Source organism: Botrytis sinoallii (assembly GCF_014898435.1).
Source record: "Botrytis sinoallii strain Bc 23 chromosome Unknown BSIN_006, whole genome shotgun sequence".
NCBI classification, from domain to species: domain Eukaryota; kingdom Fungi; phylum Ascomycota; class Leotiomycetes; order Helotiales; family Sclerotiniaceae; genus Botrytis; species Botrytis sinoallii.
In genome coordinates, this window is record NW_024066033.1 from 42407 (window position 1) to 54263 (window position 11857).

General features: G+C 43.6%; 5 protein-coding genes across 5 annotated transcripts; 3 read left to right on the forward strand and 2 right to left on the reverse strand.

The window, feature by feature from the left end:
- Window positions 1-468: 468 nt before the first annotated feature.
- On the reverse strand, window positions 469-1636 carry EAF02_003925 (uncharacterized protein; the record flags this gene model as incomplete). The annotated part of the gene is made up of 4 exons (XM_038899973.1): window positions 1527-1636; window positions 1138-1376; window positions 860-942; window positions 469-730 (listed from the first exon to the last, which is right to left on the reverse strand). Exons 1-4 carry the CDS (start codon window positions 1537-1539, stop codon window positions 469-471), a joined length of 597 nt encoding a protein of 198 aa, XP_038759680.1. The 5' UTR covers window positions 1540-1636.
- Window positions 1637-1865: 229 nt separating this feature from the next.
- Window positions 1866-3511, reverse strand: EAF02_003926 (uncharacterized protein). Its single transcript, XM_038899974.1, has 3 exons — window positions 3226-3511; window positions 2222-3166; window positions 1866-2171 (listed from the first exon to the last, which is right to left on the reverse strand). The coding sequence occupies exons 1-3, from the start codon at window positions 3385-3387 to the stop codon at window positions 1974-1976; spliced, it is 1305 nt and encodes a 434-aa protein (XP_038759681.1). The 5' UTR covers window positions 3388-3511; the 3' UTR covers window positions 1866-1973.
- A 219-nt stretch (window positions 3512-3730) lies between these two features.
- EAF02_003927 (uncharacterized protein) lies at window positions 3731-5198 on the forward strand. Its single transcript, XM_038899975.1, has 4 exons — window positions 3731-4222; window positions 4297-4361; window positions 4422-4646; window positions 4709-5198. The coding sequence occupies exons 1-4, from the start codon at window positions 4181-4183 to the stop codon at window positions 4833-4835; spliced, it is 459 nt and encodes a 152-aa protein (XP_038759682.1). The 5' UTR covers window positions 3731-4180; the 3' UTR covers window positions 4836-5198.
- A 390-nt stretch (window positions 5199-5588) lies between these two features.
- EAF02_003928 (uncharacterized protein) lies at window positions 5589-8521 on the forward strand (the record flags this gene model as incomplete). The annotated part of the gene is made up of 3 exons (XM_038899976.1): window positions 5589-5702; window positions 5764-8195; window positions 8278-8521. 3 exons carry the CDS (start codon window positions 5589-5591, stop codon window positions 8519-8521), a joined length of 2790 nt encoding a protein of 929 aa, XP_038759683.1.
- Window positions 8522-10317: 1796 nt separating this feature from the next.
- Window positions 10318-11289, forward strand: EAF02_003929 (uncharacterized protein; the record flags this gene model as incomplete). The annotated part of the gene is made up of 1 exon (XM_038899977.1): window positions 10318-11289. One exon carries the CDS (start codon window positions 10318-10320, stop codon window positions 11287-11289), a length of 972 nt encoding a protein of 323 aa, XP_038759684.1.
- Between the last annotated feature and the right edge of the window lie 568 nt (window positions 11290-11857).

The window sequence follows — 11857 nt, forward strand, 5'->3', positions numbered from 1 at the left end:
CGTATCTACCCAGTGTATTTATGTAGCGAATCTAATTAAAAACTCAGCATGTTTTATTTTGGCTTCCTTGCATCTTCTGTGAATGAGTTGTGACAGTAATAGCCCATTCTTGGCACCATATTCAGAAGCCTCCATCTAGGTACAAAACTATTTCATAATTCACTTGTCCTTCCGACCAGTTTGTCTTTGGTGTGGACCTCAAAACGAGTTTCTAATTTCAGTACTGAAGGGAGTTTTGTTGCATATCTGAAATTTTATCCTCGTACGTCGATAGAGGAAATTTCTGAATTTCTTTGCTCTTTGCTAGCTAACGTGCGTGAGCAAGCTCAAAATTATTAATTTTCAGATATGCAACAAAATTATTCTTACAGTAAAATTAGCAATAGATCCCTATCCAACCAAACTTATCCCAAAAATACATTCAAACCTTCCCGAAAATTTTACAATTTTACTATGGACCAAATCACCCTATCTCTCCTTCCCTCCGGAACCACTAATCGTTTTCCTTCTCTTCTCTCTCCTTGAGCCATTCACCCCATTAGTCTCGCGACCACCTGTCTCGTGCTCGCCTCCATCTTCTTTCTCGCCCCTCTTTACATCCATCCCATTGCCAAACCATCCCCACTCCTCCATCCACGTCATCGGCGCAAACATCACTGCCCCTACTATACATAACAATGTCGCAATCAATCTCCAAAGGCTAATGATTTGTGTTCCACCCGCCAGAAAACTTGACGAGTTCTGCAAGATTGATAGAGATCTCTTGGTGCTTTATAAGGTATTTGGTTTCGGATGCTGAGGAGCTGGTTTGAGAAGATTCTTTGATGGGGGAGAGATTAAGGATTGTGGTTAGATATACTGTTGGATAGAAAAATGGAAGGAAGAAGAGGTGGAATTGTTGATGGAGTTGGAGAAAGAGAGTTTGCGTTTCTGCGTTATATTCTGGAATTGATAAAGATTAGTAATGGCTCCAAATTACATCACATAGTTCCATCCCATCAACTCCTCTATCCTTGACCTCCTCCATATCCCCATTTCCCCGTTCCCACCTTCTCCTCCCTTTTACCTGACTTTCCCCTTCCTTTCCCCTTCCTTTCCACTCCATGCCAATCATAAATCATGAGAAAACTCACCAACTCCATCCACTCCCACCACAACCCTTGGACTCAGCACCTTATACCATTTATACACACACCCCAATACCCATCTACTATTGACCTCTCCAACCACGGGTAGTCGAACAGAAGAGAAAGAAGGTACCGAGCACAGTGGATGCGAGAACGATGCGTCGGGGGTGAAATACTGTTGTAGAGCTTTTTGTTGGGCGGAGGGAGCCCCGGAACAGAGGGTGTGGATCAGAGATGTAATTTGTGATTCTACATTCAATGATTAGTAAGGTGTTCAAGGGAACAGTGAGTGAGATGAAGGGAGAGAAGGAACGGGAGGATAACATGGGGATTCGAGGTACTATTGCGATTCTCCTAGCGTGAGGATAAGATTCCTTCAATTTTGAATCTTGAACTTACTTGGATTATCCATTTTGATTGAATTTCTTCACTCGCTGATTGCAATTGCGTAGTCTATCGAGTTATATTTTCTATTGGGTGAAAGAAATGTCGATTGCAGAACCAATGAATGAATTGCGCGCATCTTTGAAAGAAATCGAATGTTGAAACCAAACACCTGCATTGATCGCGACGATGATGTCACAAGCGAAGTGGGATAGAGTTTCCAGGATCTCGGTTCCTTCCGTTGACATGTGAAATATGCCCCCCCTTTCCATAAAGAGGTAAGCGGGAAAGGACTGAGCTGCTTTAGAACCTTAATTTCGATGTCGTTTGTGTTTCACATTTTATTTTGATATTGAAATATTTCCAATGAGATAAATCTAATTTGTGATAAATTAATGAGTTCTTTTGATCTTGATTACCTAATACCGGACCTAGAACCAGTCCAAACATCATAAATCATAATTATACGCTATCAATTCTCTGTACGACGATCGCCGTCGCCGCACCACCACCATTGCAAATCGCTGCAACACCATATTCTCCGACTTTTAATTGATGCAATAATGTTGTGAGAATCCGTGAACCCGAACTTCCTAGAGCATGGCCAAGTGAGATTGCTCCACCAAGTAGATTAACTTTTGCGTTCTCAAGTCCGAGGATCTAGATTGTGTAAGTATTTTCGTTGATCAATCCGATCGAGTGGGACAAACCTTTTCATTTGCCTTGATAACTGCTGCGAATGCCTCGTTGAACTCCCAAATTGCTACATCTTCCTTCTTGATTCCAGCTCGTTCTAGAGCAAGTGGCACTGCTTTGGCGGGAGCTACTGGGAAATCAATTGGATCAATTGCAGCATCTGCAGAGCCACAAATTCTTGCTAATACTCTCGATCCGGTTCCATATTGTTGTGCAATGGCTTTGTTTCCCAATACCAATGCGCTGGCGCCGTCATTAAATGTCGAAGCATTGGCAGCGGTAATTGTTCCACTTCCATCTCTAACAAATGCTGGTTTTAATGAGGAAACCTTATCGAACTTGACATCCAGATAACCCTCATCTGTATCGATGATCGTGTCGCCCTTTCGACCCTTTACGGTTACCGGGGCAATCTCCTCTTTGAATGCGCCGACTTTCCATGCTTCTTGCGCCCGTTTATATGATTGGATAGCGTATTCGTCTTGTTGTTCTCGTGTAATTTCATATTTCTTTGCCGTGGTCTCCGCGCATACACCCATGTGAAATTGGTTGTAAACATCCCATAGGCCGTCTTTAATGAGCCCGTCTTCAGCTTGTACATTTCCAAATGGAGGAAGACTGCTAGCTCGAGGATAATAATATGGTACTCGAGACATGTTTTCCATTCCTCCCGCAATCTGCGCTTCTGCGAGACCAAGTTGGATGTTTTGTGCAGCTAACACAACGGCTTTCATTCCGGATGCGCATACCTTATTGATTGTGGTCGCTTCAACTGATGAAGGGAGGCCAGCGAAAATAGCAGCTTGTCGAGCTGGTGCTTGTCCAACACCACCCTGCAATACGTTTCCCATGTATACATCTGAGATTTTTTCGACCGGAACTTTGGATTTCTCGAGTGCAGATTTGATGGCTACAGCGCCAAGTTGAGGGGCATTCACAGTAAGAAATGACCCATTGAACTGTCATCCCGTTTAGTTTTCGTCAACTTTAAATGATACATTGAAATAGATCGAATTACCTTTGCAGTAGGTGTCCTTGATGCACTCAAAATGTATGCATCTTGAATCTCTCTTTTGGCCGAGGTACTTGCGCTGAATTGCCGTTGAACTTGTGCTAACCGTGATGATGGAGACGACATCCTTAAATTTCTAATCGAAGATTTGGCAGTATGTGAAAACATGATGAATGTGTTTGGAGGATTCACAAGACAGGAGAGCGTTGATCAAGCCAAAAGACTTTATGGAAAGAAGGGAAGAAAAAGTGATGAATGAGTTGCTTCTGATCAATATTCAGCATTGATTGTCCCGATTGTCCCGCGGTTAGCACCGGCGGAATGTATTCCATATTCCATTTACCCCAGAGTAAAATGCTCGGACCTACACGTGCCCAGGTAGCTGTGAGACAGCCACTAAGCCCATTCTGCTGTAGCTTATCGTCACAATCTCCACGTGACTTCACGATAACATGACTCAAGGATCCTTGCTCGAGCCTTGTTTGCGTGGCGGTTCTGGTGGACAAATCTTGCATGAAGGGGTCAAAAGGGTTGAGTGAAAGCGGTCTATAATTATTATGGCTGTTGGTACCGTGCTGGGCCATTGTTAATGAAAATTCGAATCACACCAACAAAGTCGTGAGACCTCGATACGTCTCTGTATAACATCGAAAACGCTCAAGTGAATTGCGAAGTCTTCTTCACTTTTCTAGAACTGGTCATTTCATTCCTTTCCAATCAAAACTTTCCGATAAACCCATCACACAAAGTCACCATCATTCCATCCTTTGCGGCAGCCGACATAAACTTCCGCCGCCGGCTTTCACATCGGACACTAATATCCATCTGATAGAACTTGCTTTTCGGCATACCTCAAAGCTATCACTCAAATAATAAAACATTCCCATTCATCCAAGTCCAACGCGATCCAACAAGAACTCCACATCCTGATTCTTGGTTATCATTCGCACAATTCTCCATCATGTCTACAGCTGCTCGTCGTCGTCTCATGCGCGATTTCAAGGTTAGTGGCAATCATTATCCAGGAACGGAGGGGTACCCAGATAATTGGAGAGCAACTCTAACGCTCATCTACAGCGCATGCAAACTGATCCTCCCGCTGGTGTTTCCGCATCTCCTGTTGCAGACAATGTGATGCTTTGGTTAGTCTCCCCGAAGAAATTCTAATATTCATGACTTGATGCCAATAATGAAACTGTTAGGAATGCCGTCATTATCGGTCCTGCAGATACTCCCTTTGAGGATGGAACCTTTCGACTCGTCATGACCTTCGAGGAACAATATCCAAATAAGCCTCCTGCCGTCAAGTTCATCAGCCAAATGTTTCATCCTAATGTTTATGCAACCGGAGAGTTGTGTTTAGATATTTTGCAGAACAGGTGGAGTCCTACATATGATGTTGCGGCTGTTTTGACAAGTATTCAAAGGTACATCAATACTTCACAAATGGTCTGTTGGTTTCCAGATATATGTACTGATCTATGAGTAGTCTTCTTAATGACCCAAATACTGGCTCGCCCGCCAATGTCGAAGCTTCCAACTTGTACAAAGACAACAGAAGAGAATACACAAAGCGTGTTAGGGAAACGGTGGAAAAGAGTTGGGAGGATAATTGATGATGGATTTTCAAACATTTGAGAAGCTCATATAATGGCTGAACTGCTTTGAAGCACACTCAACGTGATTCTTTACCTGGTCATATTTACGTTACGCCTCTTTTAATGATGACATGGCGGGGTTATGGAGTTTTCGAAAGGGCATCTATCATGGAGTTTCCCTTCACAATATGTTTATATGGTTATTTTCTCGAAGAGTTAGTCAATAGGACAAGATTTTCTCTACCATGGTGCATCTCACACAGCATTGTTCGATATTTCTGAAGTATATCGTTTTGTTCAGACAACCTGCTTTTACCTATCGTAGATAATGTACATACATGCCACACGGTACCTATGGTAACACAGCACAATCGATTAAAAATGAATCACGGATTTACTTAGCAATTTTCTTTTGCTTTTCTGGATTCATCACACCGTACAAAAAGTATTCTTACTGGTACTGTTTGACAATCATAACAACTCATTGATATTACTCCTCATACAAGCATATCCCTAGTCATTACCGTACAACCTTTTCTGTATGGTCGCATTGCATTGACACAAATTTATTTCTTCCGACATTGCATTGGCCTTGGGAATTACTACGCGAAGATCTTTAGCGCGATTGTGTGTCAACATCCTCCCCTTATCAACCACTGACCACAAAGCAGTACTCAAATACAACGTTCTTTGAAACTGCAACGACAACATAAATTCTGAGTTCGACTCTTGTACATATGGTCGTTCCGGGATAGCAACCATCTCGCGATCATGTCGAACTCTATTAAGGTTGTCTGTCGGTTTAGGCCGCAGAATCGCATTGAGAATGAGCAGGGTGCTCAACCAGTTGTAAAATTCGAGGCTGATGATACCTGCGCTCTTGATGTATGTGTCTTGTGAAACTTAACTCTTTGAAGATACGGTACTCTACTGACCTCAGAGATAGTCAAATGGAGCGGCTGGTTCTTTCACATTCGATCGTGTCTTTGGCATGAGCTCACGGCAGAAAGATATTTTTGACTTCTCTATCAAGCCCACTGTGGACGATATTCTCAACGGTTATAATGGAACGGTCTTTGCATATGGTCAAACAGGAGCGGGAAAGTCGTATACTATGATGGGAACAAACCTTGACAATGATGATGGTAGAGGTGTTATTCCCAGAATTGTGGAGCAAATATTCGCCAGCATTCTGTCCAGTCCAGGCACGATCGAGTATACAGTGAGAGTCAGCTACATGGAAATCTACATGGAACGCATTAGAGATTTGCTACAGCCGCAGAACGACAATCTGCCAATCCACGAAGAAAAGAATAGAGGCGTCTACGTGAAAGGTTTATTAGAGGTTTATGTTTCAAGTGTTCAAGAAGTCTACGAAGTTTTGAAAAGAGGAGGGGATGCAAGAGTGGTAGCTTCGACCAACATGAACGCAGAGTCTTCTCGATCACATTCTATATTCGTTATAACGATCACACAAAAGAACGTTGAAACCGGGTCGGCAAAGAGCGGTCAACTTTTCTTGGTCGATTTGGCTGGTAGTGAAAAGGTCGGAAAGACTGGTGCCAGTGGACAGACGTTGGAGGAGGCAAAGAAGATCAACAAGAGTTTGAGTGCTCTTGGTATGGTTATCAACAATCTGACAGACGGCAAATCATCGCATATTCCTTATCGAGACTCGAAACTTACCAGAATTCTACAAGAGAGTTTAGGAGGAAATAGTAGGACAACACTCATTATCAACTGCTCGCCCAGTAGTTACAATGCCGAAGAAACCCTGAGTACCTTGAGATTCGGTATGCGAGCAAAGGCAATCAAGAATAAGGCCAAGGTCAACGCAGAACTCAGTCCAGCGGAACTCAAAGCCTTACTTAGAAAGGCTCAATCTCAAGTTACTACTTTCGAAACCTATGTTTCTACACTTGAAGGAGAAGTTCAACTTTGGCGTAAGGGAGAATCTGTACCAAAGGAGCAATGGGCACCCCCTCTCGCAGGCGTCAGTGGGACAAAAGCAGCAGCAGCTCAAACACCTCGGCCATCTACACCCTCACGTCTCGCAACAGAAAGTCGTGCAGAGACACCGGTGACAGAAAGGTCCGCCACTCCAGGTATACCAATAGACAAGGACGAGAGAGAAGAATTTCTACGACGTGAAAATGAACTTCAAGATCAGATAACGGAAAAGGAAACTCAAATTGCGGCTGCAGAGAAGACCTTGCGAGACACCAAAGAGGAGCTCACATATCTAAAGGAGCGGGATACAAAGGTCAACAAGGATAATGAGAAACTTACTAGTGAAGCAAACGAATTCAAGATGCAACTTGAGCGATTAGCATTCGAGAGTAAAGAGGCACAAATTACCATGGACAGTTTGAAAGAAGCCAACGCCGAACTGACCGCAGAGCTCGACGAACTCAAGCAGCAATTGCTTAATGTAAAAATGAGCGCCAAAGAATCGACTGCTGCCTTGGATGAGAAGGAGAAGAGAAAGGCTGAGAAGATGGCACAAATGATGGCTGGATTTGATCTTGGCGGAGATGTTTTCAGTGAGAACGAAGCGACCATCAAGAAGGTCATTGATCATATTGATTCTCTACATGAGCAAAGCTCTGCCGGGGAAGCCATTCCCCCTGATGAGTTTGAAGAATTGAAGGCAAAACTTGTCGAGACTCAGGGTATTGTTCGACAGGCAGAACTTTCAATGTTCGGTTCATCATCGAATGATGCCAATGTCAAGCGCCGAGAAGAGTTAGAACAACGTCTTCAAGTCCTCGAGCAAGAATACGAAGACCTTCTCGAACGCAACCTAGGCGAGGGGGATGTTGCTGAGATCAAGGAGCGTCTAGAGAAGGCATACTCCAACAATCAAGACATCAAGGTCGAATTGGTGGAAGACCTCAAGAAGGAGGTCGCTCAAAAGTCGGCTGAGATTGAGAAGTTCAAGGCTGTAAATGAAGACTTGCAACAAAGAGTTAAGTCAGGCAGTTCATCCAATGGTACAGCACCAGGCTCAGCAAGCGGCAAGACTGTTCAACAACAGATCGCCGAATTCGACGTGATGAAGAAGAGTTTGATGCGGGACTTGCAAAATCGTTGTGAACGAGTTGTTGAACTAGAAATCTCCCTCGATGAGACTCGCGAGCAATATAACAACGTTCTTCGTTCGTCTAACAACAGAGCTCAACAGAAGAAGATGGCTTTCTTGGAGAGAAATCTAGAGCAATTGACTCATGTTCAGAGACAATTGGTTGAACAAAATGGCAGCTTGAAGAAGGAAGTTGCGATTGCTGAGAGGAAGTTGATTGCAAGGAATGAACGTATTCAGAGTTTGGAGAGTCTGTTACAAGATTCGCAAGAGAAATTGACTACTGCCAGTCACAGGTTCGAATTCCCTCTTTACTTCCGCCTTCCTTTCCGATTGCTTTCAGTTGTACATCAATAGCATTACTAACAATTACCTTAGATTTGAAGCTCAACTTTCAGCGGTAAAAGAACGTCTCGAAGCTGCCAAGGCAGGCAGTACCCGTGGACTAGGCTCACCTACGGGTGGATTTAGCTTTGGTGGCGCCGGAAGCCGAATTGCCAAACCACTGAGAGGCGGTGGTGGTGATGCGCAAATTCCAATCATCGGAAACTTGCAAAACTCGGACACAGGAAGCACCGGGAACACAAAGAGAAGTTCATGGTTTTTCTCAGGACAGAAATAAATGAATAAACCCTAGTGGAGATTCAAGTAAAGAAAATCTATTGGAGCGGACTGGGGAGCTTATTGTGTAATTGGATTTAGCCTGAGGATATTACCTATTGTTGTGGAATGATTGAATGAGATAAGGGAGTTTGGCGGTGGTAGCATTGTGAGAAAGAGTGAGCGGAGTTGGGGAAACGGATATAGATATGGAGGGGCAGTGGATGAATAAAGAAGAGAAAGAAGTGACGAGCAACGAAGATTATAAGAATAGATGAGACTTATGTATACCCACGCTTTCTTGTTTTATAACTTTTATTTTCATGATTGATGGGAGCACGAAGTGTGAGGGATCAACTGAGTAAGCTTTTGACATTGGATTGACTTGGCAGAGAGGGGTAGGGGGCACAAGAATGAGATAGCAAACGTTAGAAATCAACGAAGCTAGAAACGTACTCCCTAGACCTTTCTTTCTTACATTTACATTTTGACATCACTTCCCAATTCTCTTGAAGAGGTTCCCGGTGCAGCAATACCCGAAAGGGAATTATTCGGCGAGCAGATGGCTGTTCTGTGGCGGTGCGGTCAGATAATGAACATTCCCGAGGTCCTCACAGAACTGTCTAGATTGCAAGATTGATAATGGTTGCGCTCCGACCCCTAACGTAGACCGGTTCGTCGAAAGTTCTCGGAGGGATTTTAACTTTCAATAATGCTCAGACACTTTGATGATTGACGTGCAACGGATAAAACGGCCATAGACGATGAGAAGCAGAAGGAGGGGTGGATAGTGAGTGCTGGGACCAGATGGGTCGGTTGTGGGTCAATCGGGGCTTGCTTTGGTGGGATGTTGGTTTGAGGTGATGAGGAGGAGGGTTGATGAGGTTATACTTCATACTTTAATAAGAGGAAGCGAATAGTTGAGATTTGATTGAAGGAGATTTTATAATTAGATCTTGGTAGGTAGTACTCATTAGATATCGCCAAATACTTTCCGATGTACCTACCGACCTGGTACCTACCGAGGAGGTGCGAGTGATAATCAAGAAATATCCGACGCTTGTGAAGCGCTTTGAATTCACAATTATTAGACCTCGAGCCTTAAAATAACCTTAATCCACTAGTTACCTAATCAACACACGCTAACCTCACATGACTAAGCAAATCAACATCATCCAACCAGCTAAGTGAAACCCTCAACAATGTGACCGTAAATATTGTCCTTCTTTTTTTTCTCTTCTTTCCTCTCGTCCATACAAATTCCATCTATCTGCACAATGCAAGACCCTCTGCAAGGCACACGCAAATCGACGGCCTATGAACGCCGAACGGGTCTCGTGTCCCGATCACGCAAGTACTATCTATACTAGCCATCCTTGATTCAGTGAGTTCACGGTATTGTCCAACCCGAGCAGCCAAGTATTTTACTCTCCTTGCTTTCTTCCTGTTGGTTGACGGAAAATTTTGCTTCTCTTTTCTTGAATCGAATACTTCTGTGTTTCTGTTCTCTTTAAACATTGTCGCATTGCACATCTGTATATTGTGAAGGAAATTCAGACGTGTCGGCGAGAACATTCACTGTCAATCGTTCGTTATTTGTCTTGTTGGCAATTTGCAATCTATCCCACTCTTTTTTTATATTCATTGATTGTATTGCTTGCAGGTAACACTTCGCTTTCCGGATTAAGGTGTTTTACTTCTACTTCAAATTATTTACTTTAATATCTACTCCAAACCCAGTACATACATACAAACCTCAGGTTGTACATCATATATTTGATACACCCCTAATCACGACGACTTATACATACAAACAAGATGCGCCATCAACTTCTGATCGCATTTATTGCGCCTGCAGCATTGGCGGCAGCATCCGCTCTCAAGTCTCGTGGTGAGTGTCAACAAGGATACACCCTTTGTTCTCCGGCTGGGGCGACTACTGCCACTACCCCACAAATCGGCGATTCAGATTTCGTGAATCTATTCCAAGATATCGTTCTCTCCTCTCTACCTGCAAGCAAACGATCGCTTTCTTCATCCTCAGAGCATATTATTGAAAAACGCGACTCGGCTTCATTATGCTGCGTTTCTTCTTTAACATGTCTCACCATGCACTCTCTAAACATCCCTTTTTGCTACGATCAATTCACAACCAATTATTATCTTCCAGATGACAGTTATGGAACTGTAGTAGGAGGGTCATATAGTTCTTCTTCGGGTGCTACCGCCAATTTGGAATCGGGAGATTATACAGATAAAGATGGAACAACAGGAAATATCTACAGTAGCAACAGCGCCGCCAAGCCCAATACCGCTACCCTCCCTATGCCATCCCAATTCACTGCTAGTGGAGTAGGTAGCGCTATTCCCGCATCGGTTTTAGGTGGAGTCACAGTTACTTACACGACGACGCTTCCTGCCAGTACTATTCCTGCTACTACGATTCCCGCGACTACTGTCTCGGAAAGTATTTCTCAGCAGACGATTTCAGTCTCGACGACAATTACAACTTCAATTGGGGGAAATAAAGTTGTTAGCACGGAAGTTCAAATAAAGACTACGGAGACCACTATCCCAGGAACGACGAGAAGTGCTAGTACGCGGGCGGCGAGTACGGTCAGTGAGGTCGTGGCTACGGTTACGACAGTTGTGGCGAGTGCTAGTGCTTCTGCGTTAAGTGCAAGTACGACGGCTAGTGCGACTGGGGATAGTGGTGTGGGAAGATCGGGGGTGGGGATTGGAGTTGCAGGAATTATGGGCATGGTGGGAGTTGTTGCTTTGGTCTTGTGAGTATGAGTATGAGAATGAGAATCAGGATGAGGGCCAGGTGGCGATGAATTCTTTGGGACGGGATGGAATGGCGAATTAAACAGGGTATGAAATGGAAGATGATATATGGATATGATACGATACCTCTAATATTAATGGCGAATATGGATATAGCTTGCTTCCTTATAAGATAGGAGTTTGAGTGTACGCGAGCTTTTTGTTTGAGATTATAAATTTCTTTTCTTTTCTCTTCTGAGTGATTCATGGGTGTCATCTGCGATATAGGTATGTGCTGTGATGTGTATCGATGGTTTGAATGGTTTTCTTTCCTCTTGAGGAGTTCCTGCGGATCTGCACATCGTATATGTATGATTCTGCAACAGATTGGGGACTTGGAAGACGGAGTAAGTACTCGATCTTTTAGAGTCAGAATAGTACACCATGGAGTTTTCCACTTTTCAATTTTTATTGTTTTTGTTTGCGGGGTGGTTCGGCGGGCTGTTAGGGTAGGTGATGGTTGTTATATACGGTTTTGTATTGAAACTACTCAACTAGAATTCAATCGATCTGCTTTGTTGTTTTAAGATGA